The sequence below is a fragment of the Mesocricetus auratus genome, unplaced genomic scaffold (genome assembly GCF_017639785.1).
Source record: "Mesocricetus auratus isolate SY011 unplaced genomic scaffold, BCM_Maur_2.0 Super-Scaffold_100694, whole genome shotgun sequence".
In the NCBI taxonomy this organism is placed as follows: domain Eukaryota; kingdom Metazoa; phylum Chordata; class Mammalia; order Rodentia; family Cricetidae; genus Mesocricetus; species Mesocricetus auratus.
The window spans coordinates 4824361-4848195 of record NW_024429268.1 but is presented as its reverse complement, the minus strand read 5'-3'; the positions used below and the strand labels follow the sequence as shown (position 1 = coordinate 4848195).

Genomic DNA, 23835 nt, shown 5'->3' with positions numbered 1-23835 from the left:
ATAATCAATCACCTGGCTCAACTCAGGGGAGTTCCTGCATGTGCAGTGGAGGGAATTCCTGGGGCCAGGCAAATAAGAGGAGCAGGGGCGTGAGGGCAAGCTGGCACGGTGGTAAGACAGTTTTCACTGTCCTTTCCTGAGCTCTGACTGCCCCAGGTTATGTGTTCCTGTCCCCGCAGCCTACAAGTGGACCTATGCCCAGATGCAGCCCAGCCTTCCCCTGCAGTACCTGGCCTGGGTCACCTTCCCACTTATCCTCATCCTCTTCAGTGCCCTCTTTTGCCAGCTCATCTCTCCACAGGCTGTGGGTGAGTGCTTTCTGTGGGACGACACAGTCTGGCTTCTTACAGACCTCCTACCCTGAATTCCCTCCACCCTCCAGACTCCTTGGAGGCCTCAACATGGTTATCCCTTTCCCCATCTCTACGTTCTTCTCCCTTTTAAACTCTAGCTCAAACCTGTGTGTTATCCTTTTTTTTTTTTAACCCTCTTAGGCTCTGGAATACCTGAGATGAAAACAATTCTTCGTGGTGTTGTCTTGAAGGAATACCTCACACTCAAGGCCTTTGTAGCCAAGGTGGTGGCCTTAACGGCTGGGCTGGGCAGTGGCATCCCTGTGGGAAAAGAGGTAGGTCTGTGTAGCTTAGAGAAGGGCTGGGAGAGCTGACTGGACTCGGCAGAGGCCAAAGAGCAGTAACAAGGGGAAGCCTTGGCCGTTCCTCACCCTGGAGTTGGGGATGGACTGTACAAGCTGGGCTAACCTTACAGCAGCCCCTCCACCTGGACATAAGTATGGTTAGGGGTTGGAAAACTCTGCTGGGAAGAGGGATGTTGCTCTGGGCCCTGTGGGAGGCTAGCGTTATCCCTGGCTTCTAACCAGAGACACCGGTAGCAGGCCCCAATTATGACAACCAGAGTATCCCTAGAAAACACCAACCCTGTACGTAACCTGAACCATTCTCCTTGTATTATTTATTTTTCATTTATCTATTACTTATTTTTGTTCTGTGTCTGGCTGTTTGCTTGCTTGAGATAGTCTCGTTCTGGAACTTACATGTAGGCCAGGCTAGCCTCGAAGTCAGCACGGTCCTTGGGTTTCTGCCTATTTCGACGTGAGGAAGCCGAGACCTACATTGAGTCTTCTTTCTTGGAGGTGACAACGAGGCTCCTCCAGCTCCATCCCTGTGTGAACTCTCCTCTCCATCAGCCTTCCACACAGCAGCCAAAGCGTCCTTCGAAACGCAGTCGGACACGTCTGACCTCTGTATGGTCTCGAGAGCTTGCCGTATCACTTAATTAACATAAGATCTTCACTCCCAGGCTGACCTACCTCCTCCTGCCTGTCCGAGTCTCCAACCTCACCTCCTGGCTGCTCCTCTGTGCTTGAATGACGAGGCTTTTTTTCCACCTTCTCATCATGCCATGCTTGTCCACTCGGGACCCCTGAGTTCGCTGTTCCCTCTGCCTAGGACACTCTCCGCCTGGCACCCGTAGACTCGCTCCTGTGATTATCACCGAAGGCGCTAACGCGGGTGGTGACTGGCCAGGGAATGACACCTTCTCCCCCACATCCTACCTCTTTGTTTGCTTCCTAGCCTTGGCATTATCTGAAAACGCACTGTTTTATCGTCTCTTCTTCCCTGGGATGAGTCTCCTTTAGGGCAGAACTTTTCGTCTGGTTCCGCTCTTCCCGTCACCTAGCCCCGGGCTTTGGAGCAGGAACTTCTGGTTCAGTGGAGTGAGTCTCCATGCTTCTCTCCCATCCCTGATGCCCGACTTTCCTGTTTTCCTGCAGGGTCCCTTTGTTCATATTGCTAGCATCTGCGCCGCCGTCCTGAGCAAGTTTATGTCCATGTTCTGTGGTGTCTATGAGGTAAGGGTGAGGCAGTATAGCCCAGCAGGGGCTGGCTGGTAGAAGGAAGGAAGCCCTCGGTGTGCGCAGAGAGCTGGGGAGGGTTGCCTGCTCTGGGCTGGCCTTGGCGCTGAAGGCGGCATCTCGAGAACTAACCCACGCTCCGGTCCTCCGTGTCGGTGCCTGCTGACCCTAGCCGTATATCCCCTCCGTCCAGCTTCCGTCTGTCCTCCTAGTGTCTAGCCCTTCCTGACCTGTGCCTTTCTGAGGTGACCTGAGCCAGGCCTGCCCCATGCTGCCCACACGACTGTGTCAGCCCCTCTCCATGTCCCCTCCTGCGCCGCCCCTGTCCTGACCCCCGTCCACCCTGGTTCACACGCTATGCCGCCCGCCCGTGCCACCTGCCTTGCCCGAAGTGCTTCTCTGTTGCAGACCGTGCCTGGGCAGCTTGATCTCCTGGCGCCAGCCTGTGCAGTGGGCGTGGGATGCTGCTTCGCAGCCCCTGTCGGAGGCAAGTTTCACTTCCTCCCTACTCGGGTTGCCTGAGCCAGACTTGGAGGGGTGGTGGGGGCCTGCTCTAGCTTTTGGGCAGAGGGGCCGTGCTCACCGAAGGGACTGATGGGTGGGCAGCCAGGGAGTGACTGGATTGTAGCCTGTGGTCTCCAGGGGCCCATGTGCTTCTTCTAGAGAGCGGAGTGTTTCTTTTGACACCGCTGCTTTTTCCTGCAGGCGTTACCACTACTTTGTTCGGTTGGGAGTAAGAGTCCTTGCCTGCCTCTTGCTGCTTATCCTCAAGGCCCTCTTTGTGTGGTCATTACTTGTCCATTTGCCTGCCTGACATCTACTTACTTAACACCTTTCCTTGGTTTGTTTTCGATTGTTGGCCTTGAGCGTGTGCGGTCACTTCTTGGTTGCCATACTTATTGAGTTCCCCCGACCCGTAGAACCAAAGGGATGTTGGGAACACGTTTACTCCTGTGATGTAGGCCTCTCCTTCTTCTTTGTTTCTCACCCCCGACTTATTCTCTCCCCATCTCTCTGCCCTGCCCTTCTCCTGTCTGTCTGTCTGTCTGTCTGTCTGTCTGTCTGTCTGTCTGTCTGTCTGTCTCTCTCTCTCTCTCTCCCTAGTAGCAGCCGTACTATTACACCGACATCCTGACAGTGGGCTGCGCCGTGGGGGTTGGCTGCTGTTTTGGAACACCACTTGGAGGCAAGTCCACGCCGTCCGCAGTGCATGGGCCCCATTTGCCTTACCTTGCTCAACGCCTGGCTCCGGTCAGCTTCACCGGGATCTTGAATTAACCATTTTTCACCATAACAAGAACTGCCACTCTTAGGAGGCATGTGCCCTGTGCCTTGTTCTAACCATCTTACGTGGATTCCCATTTAACAACCGTGAGTGTGGCTTGATAGAACTGCATTATAGAAAGGGCACATTGTTAGCGCCTACAGAGCCAGAGATTAGAACCACAGCAGCCCCCCCGTCCCCCGTCCCACGCACACTAAAGCCTTTTTCCATTGCCAGTATCTTTGCTTTACATTTACTTTTGTGTAGCGGGAGATTTTGCGTACTTCCTTCTCCAAGGGAAAACTTACCTCTTGTTGTATTTTATCAGAGACACTAGGGTTTTGGTAGACTGTAATAGACTAATGGTGAACTTTAGAACGAGAAGTACTTACAGGAGCTTTCAAGAAAGTTGTTTCTTGACATGCCAGCAATTTACAAGTGGGTTTTACTCTTTCTATCCATATAAGGGCAAGATATTATCATGGGCTATTAGTTACAGGACATAGTCACAAAAGGGATCATTTCCTTATCAAAATTGAGCTGCAGCTATGTTAACAGGGCAGGGATTAATTATATGGCTCACTCACTGAAATCTCTAATGATGAAATTTCATGTTGATAATTGAAGAAATACAGTTATAGGAAGGGTATGTGCTTTTTTTTTTGTTTGTTTGTTTTTTGTTTTTCGAGACGGTTTCTCTGTGGCTTTGGAGGCTGTCCTGGAACTAGCTCTTGTAGACCAGGCTGGTCTCGAACTCACAAAGATCTGCCTGTCTCTGCCTCCCAAGTGCTGGGATTAAAGGCGTGCGCCACCAACGCCCGGCAGGGTATGTGCTTTTTAGACAACAAACTGCTAGAAGGCTTTTTTGTTTTTTTTGTTGTTGTTGTTTTTGTTTTTTAAAGAAGGCTCTTTTCAGTGATGAGTTAGTCTTTTCATAGATGAGTTGTCGAGGTATCTAAAATGGCGTGGCTCAGAAATGATGTATGGGTGAGAGTTCAGAATTACTGAGAGCATATCCCCTACGCCTTGTCCTCACATGGTGGAAGCCTGCAGCATGAGGAAACCCAGGGTGCGTGTAACCACCGGCATCCGATTTGCACTTCTGGTGTCTACTCCAGTCATTCAAGTCATCAGCCGCTGTCAATGGATGGTGGTGTGTCTGAGTTTCTGCATGTCGGATGCTCACGCCTGTATTTATACACACATTGCCCCTAGCCTTCCAAATGAAAGAAGAGTGTGTGGTTGTCTTCGTTTTGTTAGAGACATGTCCAAGTGAAGAGAGCCTGCATTCTCTTCCTGGGACTCCAGTTTATGAGGAGCCAATGGGTTCTTTCTGGTCTTGTGACAAGGATGGGAAGGAACGTCACCCTAGGAAAGTTTGTTCTGGACACAAGGAATTGTTAAGCACTTGCAAGTCAAGGGGCTGTGCTCAGGCTGTTCACATTATGCTGCACATGACAAACCTATCTGCAGGTGGCAGTACTTGATTCTTTTTATGAACACAGAATAACTGAAAGGGAAAAAATGTAGTTTTGAGATCTTTTACTCACAGCATAGGCAACTCCTAATTCCTTGTGCTAATCAAAGAAATGTAATTCAGCATCCTGTTGGAACAACCAAAGCCCTATTGTTTCCATTTTGTGCCGCATGGTTGGTTGGTCCTGCACTCTCAAGTGGCTCAAGGAGGCAGGCACAGAGAGATCATCACAGGCAGTTAATGACCCTGTGCCATTCCTAGGCAAAGTGCAGGAACCCTTCACAGCAGCCTGGGGGTGCCTGAGAAGTTCTATGAAAGAGACAGTGTTTGTTATGGGTGTCATTAGTAAGTGGAGTCTGCAAGGAGGAAAGAAAACCCTGAACAGAATGGACCGGATCCAAAGTCAATATCTGCCCTTAATGGGTAGTACGGGGGAGAATAGGAAAGTGGAACAGGAAGTGACTCAGAACAGATAAGTGGGACTGAATCCTGATGGTGTGCACAAGTCATGCAGGGTAGTACAGGTTTTACCCCCTGGGGGAGTGTTTGCCCAGATACGTTTTACAGAGAGCACAGTTCTTCCCGGTGCTAGTAGGTGTAAGGGTTGAAAACCCGTCGCAAGTTCCAATTGATTAGAAAATGCATGGTTAAAAAGAACTATAAATAAATAGCTAAAAAACTAATGAACTGCAAAGTTTATCAAAACCCCTGAGATGCCGGGATGCGTTGTGAACACCCAGGGTAGCTGCAAACAGCCATTCCCCACCAAGTCTCCTTTGCAGACACCTTGTCATAGGACTTATGTCACCTCATGGGACTGACCTTGTGAGGTACAGTTGTGGGTGAAGTGAAACCGTGGAAGGATTTAAAACAAGGAAGGGGCATGGTTAGCTCGGCCTGCTCATCCAATCCCCTTGGCACGTGTGTGCAGGGCAGATTAACAGGAGTGATCTAAGATTAACAAGAAGACTATTGTCATCGTCCTGACGCTAGGTGATGACAGACAGAACTGGGCAGCAGAGGAGGGGCTGGGAAATTCAAGTGGCATCAAGTCAAATCGATGCTGCGGGTTGGCTAATTTTTACATGAGGGGAGGAGAGGGAGTTCTCCGCCAACATCCATGCTCGCAGCACCGGCAACGCAGTCGATAGCGTAGTGATATTCGTGCCTATGAAGAGGACACGGGAAGCTAACTGGATCTGGAGGGGGCGTGAGCATATTTTGCTCGGAGGATATTGAGTTTAGAGTTCCTGTGGCGTGGCCAGATAATATAAAGTAGGCAGCTAGTTAGATGAGTCTACAGTCCAGGGACTGAGCTAAATCTAATCGGTAGCCCGTGTCCGTGATTGATACCACAGGCATAAATGAAACAGAAAGAAATTACGTCTGCAAGTAGCAGGAGATAGGGACCAAGAGCAGTCGATGTCTTCAGAAGGGCAGAGGTGTGGGAGCAAGAAGAGAAACTAGAGAAGGAACCCAGAGTGGAAAAGAGAGAGAGCAGTGTTCCCGACCGAAGGCATCGGAGTGGCTAGCAGCTGTTTTTATTTATTTATTTATTTATTTATTTATTTATTTATTTATTTATTTTTTGGTTTTACGAGACAGGGTTTCTCTGTGCTGTTTTGGAGGCTGTCGGTCCAGCCCGGCCTCGAACTCACAGAGATCCACCTGCCTCTGCCTCCTGAGTGCTGGGATTAAAGGCGTGCGCCACCACCGCTGGCTAGCAGCTGTTTTTAAAGCTCTCTCTTAGCAGCACACCTCATGCTTGTCTCAGGTAATAGGAAACTTAGTTCTCGCTCCTGATCACACTCTGACACTCAGACTGCTTCAGAAGAGCCTGCCAGGTCTCTATGAGGGGGGTGGTGGTTGTAACATAGAAGTTACATAATGGCACCCGAACAAAGTAAAGCTGATTTTACTTTTATTATGGCAAACCAAGGGAGAGAGGCCCACTCCACCTGATTCCTACTGTGGATTTCTCCCCTTAGGGTTTTTTTTTTTTTTCTGAGACTGGGTTTCTCTGTGTGACTCTGGTTGTCCTGGAACCCGCTTTGTAGACCAGATTGGCCTCAAACTCAGAGAGACCTGCCTGTCTCTGCCTCGTGAGTGCTGGAATTAAAGGCATGTGCCACCACTGCCAGGCATGATTTACTTATATTTACTTTATGTAAATTGGTGCTTTACCTGCATGTATGTCTGTGTGAGGGTGTTAGATCCGCTGGAGCTGGAGTTACGGGCAGATATGGGCTGCTATGGGGTCCTGGGAATTGAACCTGGGACTTCTGAAAGAGCAGTCAGTGCTGTTAAGCACCGAGCAATATCTCCAGCCCCCTTGGCTCCATTCTTTGAAATTCCCCTGCTGTATTCTTTCCTCTTCCGTCTCCTCTTTTCTCCTGCCCATCCCAACACAGGCATTGAGCCCCAAATGGGCACTTACCACTGTGCTGGGACTTAGGAACCTCTAATCCCAGGGAAACTCAGCAGTATAGACAGATCTGAAAGTGGAAAATAGAATAACCCGAAATGCCAGGAGAGTAGCATGAGAAATGAATCTTCCTTGACAAGGAAGCGGCATTCCAGAGGAGACACAGGGAAAACCCTCTGCCAAAACACAGCTTTGGCTCAAGGAGACAGCGGCACCCCACTACCGTCTTCTTGGTATGTAGACTCAATGTGACTAATCACTGTCCCCTGCAAAAAGGATTCAAGAGATGTGACTTTTGACTACAGACTGGAGGAAGAGAACTCCTATTGTGTTAGCTGCTGTCAGAAGAGGGAGGCGATGGCTGGCCTTGAACAGACCAACAATTTACCCTGTGGAAAAAGAAAAAGACCAAGCCTTGTTCATGTTTTGTTTTGTTTTTCCTCCAGGGCTGGTCCTCATGTCCCCTACCTCAGTTCTCTCTCCTGTTTGCTGTGGATGAGACTTAGCCAAGTTTTAGGAATGTCATTGGTGCCCTAGAGAGATCAATTCCCTTATCCTAAGGCGTGCGGGCGGCTTCTTTTCTTTGCTGTTTCAAATGGTGCTTTTATGGCTTCATAAGCATCGCTTCCTTTGGCTCAGCTCTTCCGGTGTGTATGCTCCTCCTCCTCACTTCCTGCTTGCGCATCTCCCCTCAGAACAAGAACCGGCGACTAGCAGCCAGCTTCCCTTGTATCTCTCTCACCTGTCTCAGCATGATGGTTTACCTTCTTCCCGCCTTGGCTGTCCTGGCTTCCGTCCTTGGGGGCCCGCCCCATTTTATAAGCATAGTCCTTATTATTGTTAGAGTGGCTCTGCTTTCTTTGCCCGGAGTACTGAATTCAGTAAGCTCGCACAATGCCCCGATCTGTTTTTCTGGAGCAGAAGAGGGCGTCAAGGAATATGCAGATCCTGAGGTCTCTGTCAGCAGCGCTGTCCACCTGCTCCGGAACCTTCCTTCATTTTAATATTTCTGCAGAACTGATTTGGTTGTCCACGAGTCTCCCTGGATAGTTGACAGCTGTGAACCCCATTCAGTCCTTTAAGTGCACAGATACTTGAGCCTGAAGTTTGGGAGTTAAGAGCCTGTCCATTTCCTGTCTTCTCTGTAGCTCATTGGTCTGGGGCCGGGTGGGGTGGGGTGGGGACCTTCCATAGGCACGTGTGTGGTTTATTGCAAGGAGCAACAAGAAAGTACAGCTTTCCCACTGGCCCCTCCCAGACCAGCAGTGGGAGGCGTGGGAGGGTGGGCGCCTGACCTGCTCCCCCCCCCCCCCAGGGGTGCTGTTCAGCATCGAGGTCACCTCTACCTACTTTGCCGTCCGAAATTACTGGCGAGGCTTCTTCGCGGCCACCTTCAGTGCCTTTGTATTCCGGGTCCTGGCGGTGTGGAACAAGGATGCCGGTAAGGGGGAGGCCCCGGTGGGGGCGGTGTGGCTTGGGGGTGATGGCGAAGCAGCAGAGAGCACACCCGGAGCCCTCCAGAATGGGGCGAGCGGATGGTGCCGTCTGGGAAGCGGGACTGAGGCCTGGGGTATAGGGAAGGGTTTCATCATGGAACCACGGAAAGACGCGGGTGGGAAAAAGAGAAGAGGCGGGGGCTGAAGGAAGGGAAGACACTTGAGCGTGACCTCTCTTGCCCTACCTGTGGCTTCCCGTGAGTCCCACCCACAACGCTCCCCTTCTCATGCCCTGCAGTCACCATTACCGCTCTATTCAGAACCAATTTCCGAATGGATTTCCCTTTTGACCTGAAGGAACTTCCAGCTTTTGCTGTCATTGGGTCAGTGGGACCCCTCTTTCCGGGTGTGGGGAGCAGGGGTGGGGTTGATTGTGGACTTGCTGTGGGGTGGGGATGGGGGGACGGACTAGAGCCGGGATAAGCCGTGGAGGGAGGGTGTAAGTAAAAGCATGAACCAACCGTGAGGCCGCTGGTAGAAAGGGAGGGTGGGGGGCGCTTGTCCCTGCAGCGTGGCTCAGAGCTTCAAGCCCTGTGTCTTGCGCCCGCAGGATCTGCTGTGGGTTCTTGGGAGCTGTTTTCGTTTATCTGCATCGTCAGGTCATGCTTGGTGTCCGAAAGCACAAGGCTCTCAGCCAGTTTCTTGCTAAGCAGTGAGTCATTGCCCTTCCCCTGCCCTGCCCACTTACCATCTGACGTCCCCCAGCAGTTCATCCTGGAGGTGGGGCTTTAGGTCCCCTGAGGTCAACGGTCCTCAACGCGTGGATCTGAGATCCTGCGTGTCAGATATTTGCACTACAGTTAATAACAGCAGCAAGATTGTAGTTATGAAGTATCAGTGAAATAATTTTACGCTTGGGGGGGGGTCACCACAACGTGAGGAACTATATCGAAGAGTCGAGAACCACTGCTTTCGGTGGAGCTATGTGCAGCTGCGGGAGCCCTGATATTGTTGGTAGGGGCTCGCCATGCTGGCTCTTCCCGAGTGGTTACCTTCCTGGCAGAGAGAATACGCTTCTCTGAGAGAGTGGAAGGCTATGGCTGAGTGTGGACGCATCGTGTGCCGACTAAGTGGGGGATAGCGTTAACCCTGTTTCTTTTCCAGCCGCCTGCTGTATCCCGCAATTGTCACCCTTGTCATCGCCTCACTGACCTTTCCACCAGGAATGGGTCAATTCATGGCTGGAGAGGTCAGCTCTAGGGGCGTTGTGAGAGCAGGGGGTTAGGTCACACCTGTGGGGTTGGGACTTGAAGCCAAGGGTGGGGCTGCTGCTCAGACTCGGGGCTTATGGAGTCTTATCCAAGGGTAGACTTTCTCTTGGAGAAAGGCTGGGGATGAGTTCTCTAACACAGTTCATGGCTGGAAAACCTGGCTCCTCTGCTTCTCCCCTCACAGCTGATGCCCCGTGAAGCCATCAGTACGCTGTTTGACAATAACACGTGGGTAAAGCACATAGGGGACCCCCAAAGCCTGGGCCAGTCAGCTGTGTGGATTCACCCCCAGGTCAACGTGGTCATCATCATCCTCCTCTTCTTCATCATGAAGGTACTCTGCCCCGTGGCAGCTCCTCCACGCTTCTGTTTTCAGGAGAGGAGCCCAGACCTTGTACAGGAAGGATAGAACTTCATCTGGCCTCCGGCCAACCTACACAGAAACCAGGAGGAAACCACAGCGTAAATAGCCTGTCTATCAAAATGAACCCCACGGTGTAGTTTAATTGCCCCATTCATGTCAACTTAGTGATGCTTGCCATGACTCTAACAAGTCTTCTAGTAGTTCTACTTGTTATTTTTTTTTAAGGCATCAAAGCAGTCAAGTAAATTTGAGCAAGGTAGAGTTTAGCATTATAGATAACTGTGTAAAGAACCCCAGACCAATTAACCAAATTCCTCCCATGTGTTAGATAATTAGATACTTAATCTCCATGGATCTACTATTCACTTTCAGGTGATTACTACTCAACTCTTTTATCTCTTATCTAGAAATTTGAAGGTGATGAAATACCAAATCAGCCTTACTAATGAGTATAAATAATTCTTACAAATGTAATTATTCTCCACTTAGGCCGTGAGAGTACAAGGATTTTTCTAGACAGTTTTTCCTAACATTTACTAGTTAGAAAATAAGAGTAAATAGCTTTTATATCCTTTCTGTTTCAGATCTGTCCATCCCAAATCATGAATGTAGATGCTTCATATTACTACCCTACACAACGATTTTTTAAATTTCCAAACCTTGTTGTGACTTATATTATACCTGTTGATTGTCTATTTTTCCTTTCTGATGTTTGCTCTTTTGCTAATAGCATGCCTAAAGTGTGGATATCTCTGTCCAGCCTAAACTCTCATGCTTTTCAACACCTAGCTCTTATTTGTAATGCTTTTGTGACTCTGTATTGTATAGGAGTGCAGATCACTAATATATCGATACTGTCCTTATAATACAGTGAATTAGTTTACTCAATACATGCCATGGAGCAGCATATGACAAGCACATAACTCTTGGTCACTGGCCTTTGGCTAATTTTACATTTCCCTGTTTTTTGCTGCTGCCTGTCGATGTACTTTTCAATAATATTATTATTAAAGATAGCAGGTGGACTTACTGAATCTATAGCATCCATAGTTTACCCTTTTTGTTTCTTTCTTTAAGATATGTGACAATTTTTTTGTAAAGATATCCCAAGAATCTTGTTAGGGATTTGATATCTAGACTTTTATTTATAATTCTCATATTCTCTAATTTATAAGTTTTGGCTTTCTATACTGGCTGAGCTTTGGGGGAACATAGGGAGTAAAGTAAGGTCTTATTTTGTAACTCAGGGTAACATTGAACTTGTCCTCTCTTGAATGCTGAGATTTATAGCATGAGCACTAACACATGGGCTGTGACTTACCTGTCACGCCCGTAATCCCATCTACAGTAACCTAGTCTGTGTTTTGGTGTTATTTCAGGATCTGTGATCTGGTAATGATAGAGCTTGGTCTAATCTGTATGTTACCTTTGGGGTCATATAGACTGTTAAAATGTCAAGATTTTGAAAAGTTTTCTAAAAATAAAAATATTTTTTTCAACACTTACTCCTTACCCACATCTCCAGATTTCTAGCTATGTATCTTCACAAAGTCAAGCTTATTTCCAGAACCCCACTTGGATGGTATAGAAAGGCTCATCTGTATGTCACTATAATTAACTTCTCACTGAATTGCAGCCTGGAGAACATTCATATTGTAAGTGTATAAGGAAAAGAAACACATTCTGGGCTATATTTCAAGCCCAACAGTTTGCACAAGGTCTACAATATTCTTTAATATTTCTAATTACAAAAGTATTCCCTGCTGCAAATTCAGTTTTATCAGCCCCTGCTTCCCAGCATTTTTTTTTTTTGCCTAATCATTGGACTTACAACAGTACTCTTATTTTTTTCCAAATGTGAAAAATAGAACATGTAGCCAAATTAAAATATAAAAGTACTTATATCCATCTATTTTTGTTATGATAATTAAATGTCCAAGGAAGGGTCTACCATATAAGGAAAAGCATATTTTGGGCTCACCGTTCTGGACATCAAAGGTCACAGGGTTACACCAGTGATGGTGCTCCTGCTAGCAGAGTCCTCAGCTGTACAGAACGTCACAGCAAGGAGCACCTGTGTCTGTGTACATCTCCTCCTCCATCTTCACTCCTCAGAAAGCTGCCGGGAAGCCATCATTGACGTTTCACTTCGTGTCTGACCTAGTCCTAAACGATTCCAAAGTCTCCACTTGTAAGCACCACAGCTGCATTAGGTCCTCACCCTCTTGATATCTCACAACAGAGACGAGGTTTCCAAATGGAATCCCGTGAGACACTCAAACTATGTGCAGTCCAAAGCGGGGACTAGAACGGTATTTAAAATCTGGCCCATGTGGCCTTCTGGCAGTGTCGGTGAGGTAGGTCCCAGTCTTGGTTCAGCTGTCTCTTAATATTGGTGAAAGGAACGTCCTACTTTCCCCGTTTTCCCAATTTCAGGGTGTGCAAGGTATCATCATATTGTAAATCAAGAGATTTCCCATGAACATGATTATAATTCCAACATCTCCTCTCCCTTTTAATAAGGCTAAGAGCATTGTCTGGTTTTGTTGAGTTTCCGTGTAGGCTGAGGCTCTGTGGAAACCTTCTTGCCTGATTTTCGTATTATTCAGTCTTGTGATGGGGTCTAAATACAATGAAGTCAGTGCTAACAGGTTTCCGGTTTCTCAGTTCTTCAGAGCTGGATCTTTAAAATCTTAAAAGTTCCTTGCCTGCCACATCACTCATGGTTTTTTCCCTTCACGTGCCAACAGCTAAAAAGGTTTGCTAATCTCAGCCACCCAGCTTTGTGCCGTGGGATTTGTAACTTCAACATTACCTGTTCTTGATCTATTTGTTATACTTATCTGTGAAGATAATCTGCTTTACCCTCTGAAGTTAGACCTGTCCATCACCCGTCTGTGTCACTGGGGCTCTCAAACAACCCAAGCTGACAGAATCCCTCTCTCTCCCATGCACTTAGTCTAAAGAGATGGCACATGAGAGTGTAAGGCTTCTTGACGTGTCATCACTGAAGAAGCTTCAGCAACAAGTGCATGGAATCATGCCTCCAGGTTGTCTTCAGAGACCTCCGCTCATCTGCATTTTCAACAAGTTCTCTGGATGAACATTACTTTGGGGTGTTTTAGTGAATATTAAGCTTTGAGGATCTTTTACTGTTTGGCATGAATATCGCCCCATCAGGTTTGTGTCTTCCTTTACTTCCCTCCTGCCTACATTTATGCCACTGGAAAAGAAGGCGGAAATAACAAGGTTCACCCTCTTCCCCCAAGAAATTGTCAGGCTGCATTCTCTTCATTTTGCACATTTAACTCGAAGTTCTCAGCTGTCTTGATGGTCATATTGTGACCTGAAGCAGATGTTCTGCTTCTGCTCACATTTCTAGAGTAAAATTTCATCGGGGTCTTCATCACTGCCTCTTGGGTTCAGCTTTCCCTTAAAAACTGCTTTGTAAAGTTCATAAAGTTAAGAAATTTATTTCTCATTAGTATATCATACACATGATTCAAGGAATTGCAGATACTTCCATCTTAACAGCTTGTTAGACATTTAGCTGCTTTCATCTTGTACTCAATTAGAATGGAATCCTAAGACTGATTAAACCAGAATTACCTTTAAAACTGTGTCTCACATTTTTACCCTTTTCTTTAGATATTTACTGTTCGGCCACTCTTGTTGTTATGCTCTGTTTCTCAATTCTTTTGCATTCTTTGCCTCAGAGTGTTCATACTGCTTTTACTATAATTGTCCCAATTTCTGTTGGAATAGTGCCTTACAAAGCTGACCTTGGATATCTTTTCCTGTTATATTGAAAGACTAATCAGGTTCTCGGTTTGCCCCTGTGGTACAGCCAAGACAGATCTTTTTTTTCTTCCTCCCAGTACTGGGGATTTAACACAGGACCTCACAAATTCTAAGAATATACTCTATCACTCTGTCCCTAGGATTCAGATACAATTTTGATCCTTGTTTAAGGTGGTTTGATATCAAAGACAAAGGCTCAAACAGAGCAGTCTTCTCTTCGGGTTCCTGTGAACTCACCTTCCGCGTGGCTTTGTAAATGATCAAATCAAAGTTAGATTATCCATACAAAAATCCAGTAGACTTCAAAGTATCCACCACATTGACCTGGGGCTTTTTTATAGCAATAAGGTGAGCAGGAAAAAGCATCCTCCAGCTTAGTGTCTGGGACTACTCCACACACGTGGGGTGGGCTTGCTGAGCTCACTGGGTGAGGGTCTTTGGGGAACAGTGAAAGAGGGGTCCTCTGGGACTTCCTTGTTCTAGATTGCAAAAAGGAAAATAATAGTCACTCGACATTGGAAAGGTCTGTGTTAGCCATCTGGAGGAACTTCCTTATCCTGATGTCGTTGTTGCTCTCTCAGTCTGAAGGCACCAAGTTTTTCAGACTCTGGAGAATGGTGACAGACAAGGTTTACAGGGTTAGCCATCCCAGGACATTTCAATTGTGACTCTCGAAGAAGGAAGGAAGAGGGCAGCGAAAGGAGAGGGGCGTGCAGACGCCTTTGGAAAGAGTATCCTAACGTTTCTTTTCTGTCTTAGTTTTGGATGTCCATTGTGGCTACCACTATGCCCATACCCTGTGGAGGGTTCATGCCTGTTTTTGTCCTAGGTAAGGGTCCATGGCGTCACACTGATAGCTGTGACCTGGGTGGGTGGTGACAAAGCAGGAGAAAACTTAGCACACTGGGAGTTTGTGGTCTTAGTGCCTAAGCGCAGATTCTGCTGAAGACACAGAGACAAAGAACATTGTCGTAATATTTGCCTTCTTTATCCTCCCTAGGAGCTGCATTTGGAAGGCTGGTAGGAGAAATCATGGCCATGTTGTTCCCTGAGGGTATCTTATTTGATGACTTCCTCTACAAGATCTTACCTGGGGGCTATGCAGTAATTGGTGAGACATATTCCTAACCTCTATAACCAGACATTGAGTACCCCAATTCCCTGCAATCAAAGTCTGCTAATACGTCTCCTTTCAAGGTACAGCAATTTAGTTTAAATTCAACACTGTTTAATTCAAGTTTTGTTCAAACACCCACTCTTGGCTCTGCCTCTCGCCCTTTCTTTTTTGTAAGCCTTAGTTCCTGCCTGAGGAAAATGGATCGTAGGCATCAAATAATAAAATAGAGATGGTCCAAGACCAGCCTGGTCTACAAAGTGACTTCCAGGATAGCCAATGCTATGCAGAGAAACCCTGTCTCAAACAAAACAAATAACAAACAACAAACAAAAAAAGAAAAGTCAGGAAGGATTGGGTTCCTTGTGTTGTCTTTGCATGTTTAGTAGGCTTCCTTTTTTAAGAATCAAGGAACCAAGGCCAGGCGTTGGTGGCGCACACCTTTAATCCCAGCACTCGGGAGGCAGAGGCAGGCAGATCACTGTGAGTTCGAGACCAGCCTGGTCTACCGAGCGAGTTCCAAGACAGGCTTAAAAAAATACAGAGAAACCCTGTCTCGAAAAACTAAAAAAAAAAAAAAAAAAAGAGAGAATCAAGGAACCAATAATGCAGGTGATGGGCCCCATCCATCCAAACTGAACTATTTTCATGTTAATAGGGACTAATAACACAGAGCAGAGAAATATGAGCCTTGGACTTCAAAAATAACCTTAGAGGTAGACCTAAGAATGGCACTCTACTGCCTGATCCTAGTCCATTTACAAGAGCTTCATTTATCAATAAGAATCTTCTGTTTTCTCAAGTGTCTCTCATCTTCCATGACGCACATTTCCCAGTATACACATACTATGTAGGTTATGTTCTAAATGATGCTCTGTGCATTACCTACTAGGGTTATATCTCACAGTATTAGGCTTTTGTGACCTTTTATTGTTGTATTTTCAAATAAGCCTTCTCTTATATTTTCCCAGTGGATATTTCCATTATTTTATTTCAATACAATATTTCCATTATTTTATTTTATTTATTAGTGTTTAGGTTTTTTTTCTTAAGACAGGGTGTCTTAGTTAGGATTTCTATTGCTGTGAAGAGACACCATGACCACAACAATGCTTATAAAGGAAAGCATTTCATTGGGCTGATTGACAGTTTCAGAGGCTTAGTCTATTTTCATCATGGCAGGACATGGCAGCATGCCGGCAGACAAGGTGCTGGTAAAGGAGCGTAGAATTCTACATTTTGATCTGCTGGCAACAGGAAGTGAACTGAGTGCCACACTCTGCATAGCTTGATCACAGGAGACCTCAAAGCCCACCCTCACAGTGACACACTCCCCCAAGGTCATACCTACTCCAACACAGTCACACCTCCTAATGTTGCCACTCCCTGTGGGAGCCATTTTCTTTCAAACCACCACACAGGGTCTCTTTACATAGTCCTGGCTGTCCTGGAAGTCACGATGTAGACCAGGCTGGCCTTTCCCTCGTGTTTGAATAAGAAGTACAGTTAAAGTATGAGTGATTATTGAGTTGATAAGAAGACAACTTAAAAATACATAGGATTGTTTCTACCTTTGGACGCCTTATAGAATCATAATGATTTGGATATGTAAGAATTTTAGAAGTTATTGAGTGACATTTTCACCATGTGGATGAGAGCATGGATTCCCAGGAAAGAAAATATTGTTCATATGGTAGACGCAGTCAGGGTCTGCAGGTCCTGATCAGTGGGAGACTTGTTGCTCTATGTCCACAGCATGGCTCTAAAATTTTCATGCTATTCATTCATGAACTGTTGACACCAATCCCTGAGGCTCAAAGTAAGATGCCATTATTGGGTTTTTTAATGTCCAGTTGATAGTGAGCCAAACTTTGAAAAAGCACAGAATGGATGAGATATCACCCTCTCCACAATACAAATGAAAAGTTCTGCATGTTCGTAGATATTTTATGACTTACTGAAGGTTTTATATATATATATATATATATATATATATGTTAGATCAAATGGATAATCTGTGGAAAACCCCGGCATGTTCAACCCTACTCTTGAAAGGTAGTCATCCCGGTAAGGTTGGCACCGAGCAAGGTGCTGCCGATTCCTCTGTATCATTGTCACTGTGCCCTCAAGTATCCCCCATGCCAGGAAAGACAGCTCTAATGCATCAGTCCCTTGCTCTCATTTCAGGAGCAGCAGCTCTGACTGGGGCTGTCTCCCACACAGTCTCCACAGCGGTGATTTGCTTTGAATTAACTGGCCAGATCGCTCACATCCTGCCCATGATGGTGGCTGTCATCCTGGCCAACATGGTGGCTCAGAGCCTGCAGCCCTCCCTCTATGACAGCATCATCCAGGTCAAGAAGCTTCCCTATTTGCCAGACCTTGGTTGGAACCAGCTCAGGTCAGGGCTACTAGCTAGAATCAGTTTAGATATGCTGGCATGTGGGAGGTCCTGAAGGGGAGAACTAGGCTAGCATTGGGAAGGAAGCATGTTTTTAAAAAGTATTTTCATGTTTGCACATACTTAATAAATACTATGAGTGGAAGAATTCGTGGCAGACCTTGTGGGAAGAAGGAAGGGCCAGCACAGACCCACAGTGGGCTAACCCAGGATGCTTTCTCCCTCCGTAGCAAATTCACAATCTTTGTTGAGGACATCATGGTACGTGACGTGAAGTTTGTTTCAGCTTCTTGCACATATGGAGAGCTGAGAAACCTACTCCAAACCACCACAGTCAAGACTTTACCATTGGTTGATTCCAAAGGTAGGTAGGCAGGAAGCCGACCTCCCAGCTGGTAACCCACACAGGGTTGATTGTGCAGGAGCACCTAGCTACTTTTTTTTTTTTGAGGCAGGGTTTCTCTGTGGCTTTAGAGGCTGTCCTGGAACTGGCTCTGTAGACCAGGCTGGCCTCGAGCTCACAGAGATCCGCCTGCCTCTGCCTCCCGAGTGCTGGGATTAAAGGCATGCGCCACCTAGCTACTTTCTAACACTGATGTTAAAACAGATGAAGGGAAGAAAAGCTTACTTCTGGAGAGTTCAGTCCATTGTTTGTAGAGAGAGACTGGGGGACAGAGCATCACACATCAGGGCAGTCCAAGATGCCTAGGAAGGGAAGCCTAGAGCTCAGTTGGCTTCATCCTATTTTCCCCCTCCTATTTATCTGAAATACAAAGCCGTTAGATTGTGCTACCTGTATTCAGAGTGGATCCGCACCCCCTTGTTTAATCTCTAGAAATGTTCTCATAGAAGCACCCAGAGGTGTGCCTCACCAGTCTCCTGGGTGATTCAGAATCCAGGTAAGCTGACAGTAGGATTCACCATTGCAGGCATGGACTTGGATTTAGCGCTACCCAGCTACTAAGGGAAGCTCAGCTTATATTCATTGAAGAATGTACTTTTCTTTTAGGATATGAAAAACACAGCCATAACATATGCACACAAAAGCAGTTAAAATCCGATTAAGGAAATACAGGCAATTCTTGCTATTCAGGGCAGCCATGAATCTTAAAGTCTTCATGTGCCTGGAATTAGTGAACAGTTTTCAGAACAATTCTCTAAGAGGAAATACAGAGCTGAGTCCCTTGACTCTGGTCACAGAATTTTTGCCAAACAATCAGTACATAGCCATGTTGTCTGTGTGTTTCTGTTTTAGGATGACTTGTTTAATAGACTTTTTTTTTTTCATTTATTAACTCTGAACTCATGGCCAGACGCACTATAATCCTATCTAAGTAAAACTCACCTAATATATTTTCTCAATGAGGTAAAGCACAGCCTTCCCTTCCCTTACTTAGAATCAGTAGACAGCACATCAGCAGAACATCTAGGATATACATTGACAGTAGGGTCACCACACAAAGCACAAAGATCGCAAAGACAGTGTGGCATTACACAGACTGCTGACCGAGCACTGTTTACTCGGGCCAAAATGACAAGGCCGAGTGCTGGTTGTTCAGCCTCCACTGGGAGCGTGAGATTCAGGCAGCTAGCTCCCTTGTTGTTTGGTGCGTGTCTGTGGATTACAGCAAACCCATCTCTAGCATTAGAATCGCAGATATATCCATGGTGGGTAAGCGATTTCAGAAGTGGAGACTTCATGAACAATGGGGGTCAACTGAAAATCTTGGGCCCCTCTCCTGGCTAACTCAATCCTGTCATTTCTTTAACGGCCAAGCTAAGGAAGAGTGAAAAACGGTTCCTTGTAGAGAAGTAAATGGCTGTCACAAACGCTGGTCTCATCTTTCCTTTCACTCGCCGATCTTCCTGCCCACCAATAGCGTTTCCCTCTGCTGTGTATTCCTTCTCACCGTAGTCTGTCTTTCCCACTAGACTGGGAAAGTCCTTCAGTGTAGAGGCCATAATATCCATATCGTTAGAGTTCTAAGTAGCAGCTGGGCATTCAGCGCTCACTTCTCTTGTCTGTGAATTTGAGGGACAGAAGATAGACACGAGGAGCTATTTGGAGCCAGGAATAACGTTAGTTTTTGCTTCAGGCATTCAGAGTGTCTAAATCTTCCAAACTATTAGTTCAGACATTGCCCCTAAGCTCAGAGCCTTCCAAGTAGCTTCTGAAGCCATGACTCTTCCTTAGAGCAAAAGTGTGCAGCCAACAGGGTTAAAGACTGTCATGATGATGATAAAGATGTGACAGTAAGGCGTGTCCCAGTGCCCTTGATGCTGTGCTTAACTTACAGGAACATTCAGCCCTGTAGCAGGATGTCTGTAAACACATGAAAGACCTCCTGGAAAGGGAGTGTTTTGTTCATGCACTATCAGGGCCTCGGTGCTTTGAGGGATGAAACTTCTTCCAGGATCGAGGACCCGATGCTGGTGTTGCTTACAGACTTCTTTTGGAGTGTGTTTGTGCTCCAGACTGTTAAAACTGCCTCTTGAGTTTCATTACCTTTGCATAAGGTTAACCAGCATATTTTAATAGTGAGCTTACATATTTGCAAATACTGTACTAGGGCATCATACAGATAAGTACGGATTAGCACCAATTAGCGTGCTGCCAATTGGGTCTGTAAGTGCTAAATGCGTGAAATTAAAAGGATCAAGCGAGGCCGCGCTGGAGGAGTTTTAAGATGAATTTTTTGGTAAGAAAAGGCAAGAACTGGAGTAAGAAAAGGCTCTGAGCTCTTGCTGCGCCTGACTTGCTAGACATGTGGGTGCGGAGCAGGCCCTCAGGAAAACGTGGTTGTCCCCCAGAATCGATGATCCTGCTGGGCTCCGTGGAACGCTCGGAACTGCAGTCCCTCCTACAGCGCCACCTATGTGCAGAGCGAAGGTTGCAGGCTGCCCAGGCTATGGCTCGCACCCTATCAGAGATGCCCTATGATGGCAAGGCGCGGCTGGCTGGGGAGTGGTACCCTGGTGGTCGGCCTGAGTCCTTTGCTTTTGTGGATGAGGATGAAGATGAGGACCTCTCCAGGAAGACGGAGGTAACCAAGACAGAAGGGAAATGTCAGTAGGGGTCGCTAGTAGGGAATTTTCAGTAGGGGTCGCTGGTGGTATCTCTCCTGTGGATGGCTGGGGGCTGGGGGCTGGGGACTGGGCTGGGCTTGGCTGGGCTGGGCTGGGCTCTGGGCTGGTCTCTGAGCTGGGCTGGGCTGGGCTATGACAGGTGCTGGAAGGAAGGAAGGAAAGGACAAGGGAAACACTGAAAGTGACCATACTGGATCCAGTGCAAAAGAGGCCACTGTGTGTGTGGTGTTTTGAGAGGGGAAAAAGAAAATGGTGTGTGTGGGGGGGGGTGTACAGTTAGATCTCCCAGGACACCTGCTAGTAAAGGCAGCAAGGCATCATGAGGCCTCTTTCCTGAGACTATTTTATTTTATTTTATTAGTTTCCCCAACCTCCTCCTCCAGCTCCCCTCTTTCCTGCCACCCCGTCATACCCGGAAGAACCTAATGGGCCGCTGCCCAACCTCAAACAGCCACCTGAAGCCCCAGACCCCACAGGTAAAGACCTCTCTGCGTGCCCTGGGAGTCCTGCTTGGACTCACCTTTCGCAAAAGCTACTCTTGTAAGGAGCTGCCAGGCTAGATGGTTCTGAGAGCCACCTCTAACTGATAAATCCCATGATGCTGAGGTGCAGCAGAGAGGAGACACGGTGTCAGGGGCCATTGGAAGCACCGGGCCACCCGCACCCTCTGTCTTCTCACTGCTCCTTTCAGGTCAAAGAGCATCCACCTTCCGGCGCCTGCTGCACTGCTTGCTGGGCACAGCTCACTCTACAAAGAAGAAAATGGCGCAGGTAAGTGGCGCTGTGTCTGGGGGAGGGGCGGTGTCTCGAGCTTGTCTTTGAGGAATGACAAACCAAAGTGCTTAGAAGGGCAGAGGTCCCGCCAAGGGCGATGGTTTGAAAAGGTAGCTTATCCCACCGGACCTGCCGGGGAAGACATGGTCTCTGCTTCACTGAAAACTGTAGCTGGCCTGAGAAGAAAATGGCCCTGTGTCTTTCTTCCCTAGGACTCGATGGATTTAGTGGATAACATGTCACCTGAAGAGGTAAGAATATCCACAGCCTGGAATGGATTGTTTCATCCAGTGAAAGCATTGCTTTTGTTGTTGTTGCTGTTTTGTTTTTGAGGTAGGGTCTCACTATGCAGTTCCTGGCTGGCCTGGAACTCACTGTGATGGCCTCAAACTTACAGGCATCCATCTGCCTCTGCCTCCCAAGTGCCACCATTTTTTATTGTACCAAGAAGACTGAAAACCAGCCATTCGGTGAATGTGGCCCTTGAATGCCTGTTAGGAATAAAGTGCATCTAGGTATAAAAAGAAGGCTGATTATATATTTATAGCGCTTATCTTTCCCAAAAACAGATATTGAGGAGACATTTCTAAGGAATAAAGCCCAATAAATGTGCAACTTCTGTATATTTTGAGAGATGACAACCTTGACAGTATCAAGATGTTGATTTTGTCAAAAGTCATAGTGAGTCAAATTAGAGAAAGCATTCAGTGGCTGCACCTGCTGTGAATTAAATCTCACATTGTGAGAGCTGTGGTCTCTGACTGTTTGTTGAACTTTTCATAAGAGCCAGCTCGAGCAACATCCTGTCCGCCTTGGACAGAAACCGGTGGTGTATCGGGTGGTCAGTGCGCAAATGCTAGAGTCTACCAATTGCTGTCTTTGGAGCCTCCGGCAGACTTAGCGCCGTGCGTCCCTATGTCTTCATCTGCAAAACGCAGACGAGGGTAGACGTGTTAGAAGGAGTCAATGAGCCAAGGCACAGAGAGCAATTAGAATTCGGCCTAGTACAGACGAAGTGCTTGGCAAATGTTCTCTGAAAATGTTGCTTCCGTTGTTATTGGTGAAGGGGGCAGGGAAGCTAAGATGCTCTTTGCAACATTTCAGGCAAACATCCTCTTATACTGAGAGCCAGTTAGTTTAGGCTCCATGTAAACCTGTAGTTAGGACCATTTACAGGATGCATTACATGACACATGGAGGGGCCTCAATGTGGACTCAGTACTCAGCCCTAGGGCAAGCAGCTAGCTAGCCTTTGCTGGTGCTCTCTGAAGGTTGGAGGGCAGATTCGCACAAACACACCTGAAGTGTGACATCACTCAGTAGGACCAAAGAACAGCTTAATTTATGGGTCCTGGAGAGAGCGGCTTATCTGGCATCTTGGGTTGTGCATGTGTAAATCAAGAGGGTAGCTGGCTTTGAGCCTTAATGATTTGGCTAACAGACTGGAAAATAAAAACAAGCAAAATACAGACAGTCCACGTCAACTCAATACCAGTGGGTGCAGGGAATCTACTCAGATTCAACAAATACTCACTCTGCCCTCCACATAAGTGACAGCTTCCTCCCTACCAATGAGTGTGCAGCCAGTAGGCAGAGGAAAGGCAAGGGCCAACCTAAGGCTGAGTATAACCAACGCCGTTTCTGAAAGGCAAAGGCTCACAAAGTGTCAAGGAGTGAGAGGCATTACTGGATAGGAAAAGCATACATCCGAACGGCAGCGTCATTATGACATACGACGAAGGCTGGACGTGAGTGTTTGGAGACCAGAAGGACACAGAAGACTGTTAAGAAGGACCCCTATTCTGGGCACCTGGGGGTGAGGTGTGGACCGTGAGGCCAGATAGTGGAGAAGGGAGCTGTGGCCCTCTGAGAAGAAAAGGGTGTGCCTACCGGTCAGGAACACCTGTGGTGGTCCCTGCGTGGCGGAGCTGAGCTCCTGAAGTTGAAGGGGGGGGGGGGGGTGTCTTTGTGACGTTCTGTCAACAGATCGAGGCCTGGGAGCGGGAGCAGCTGAGCCATCCTGTGTGCTTCGACTGCTGCTGTATCGACCAGTCTCCCTTCCAGCTGGTGGAGCAGACCACGCTGCACAAGGTAAGCCCTCGCTGGCCGCTCATCAGGGCTATGGGGCGGGCGGGAGTGGGGGACACGCTGACCTGCGCTTTCCCCCCCCCCCCCCGCCAGACTCACACGCTCTTCTCGCTTCTTGGCCTCCATCTTGCCTATGTGACCAGCATGGGGAAGCTCAGAGGCGTCCTGGCTCTGGAAGAGGTAAGGATGCCTAGGCCCCATTGACCAGAGAGAGGGAGGAATGGACTCAGGACTGGGGGACGTGGGTGGGGAACCCGTAGTGCAGAGATATCCCTCCAGAAGGGAGAGCCTGCGAGGCATGTCGTGGTCGGAGTCCTCCAGCTCAGGAGGGACCCGTGTGGTCTTCTCCCGGTGGCCTGGCTTGGGCCAGCTCTAGGGAGGGATGTGGGAGCACGCCCACCCGCCGGAGGTGCGAAGCAATCACTGGGAGGCTCCCGGAGGCGCTTTCTCGGGGTGG

The 23835-nt window shown here is 47.6% G+C and overlaps 1 protein-coding gene across 1 annotated transcript in view; it reads left to right on the top strand.

The window, feature by feature from the left end:
- Nucleotides 1–23835, top strand: part of Clcn1 (chloride voltage-gated channel 1) — a 30502-nt gene that overhangs the window by 4415 nt on the left and 2252 nt on the right. The window contains exons 4-22 of the mRNA XM_005083075.4: nt 180–308; nt 495–628; nt 1796–1873; nt 2984–3062; nt 8358–8483; nt 8777–8861; nt 9089–9190; nt 9643–9727; nt 9934–10083; nt 14674–14743; nt 14915–15025; nt 17216–17429; nt 17660–17793; nt 20241–20473; nt 20878–20992; nt 21208–21287; nt 21503–21541; nt 23277–23381; nt 23472–23558. Coding sequence (XP_005083132.1) covers nt 180–308; nt 495–628; nt 1796–1873; nt 2984–3062; nt 8358–8483; nt 8777–8861; nt 9089–9190; nt 9643–9727; nt 9934–10083; nt 14674–14743; nt 14915–15025; nt 17216–17429; nt 17660–17793; nt 20241–20473; nt 20878–20992; nt 21208–21287; nt 21503–21541; nt 23277–23381; nt 23472–23558 — 2156 coding nt within the window. The remainder of the gene's footprint in view (nt 1–179; nt 309–494; nt 629–1795; nt 1874–2983; nt 3063–8357; nt 8484–8776; nt 8862–9088; nt 9191–9642; nt 9728–9933; nt 10084–14673; nt 14744–14914; nt 15026–17215; nt 17430–17659; nt 17794–20240; nt 20474–20877; nt 20993–21207; nt 21288–21502; nt 21542–23276; nt 23382–23471; nt 23559–23835) is intronic.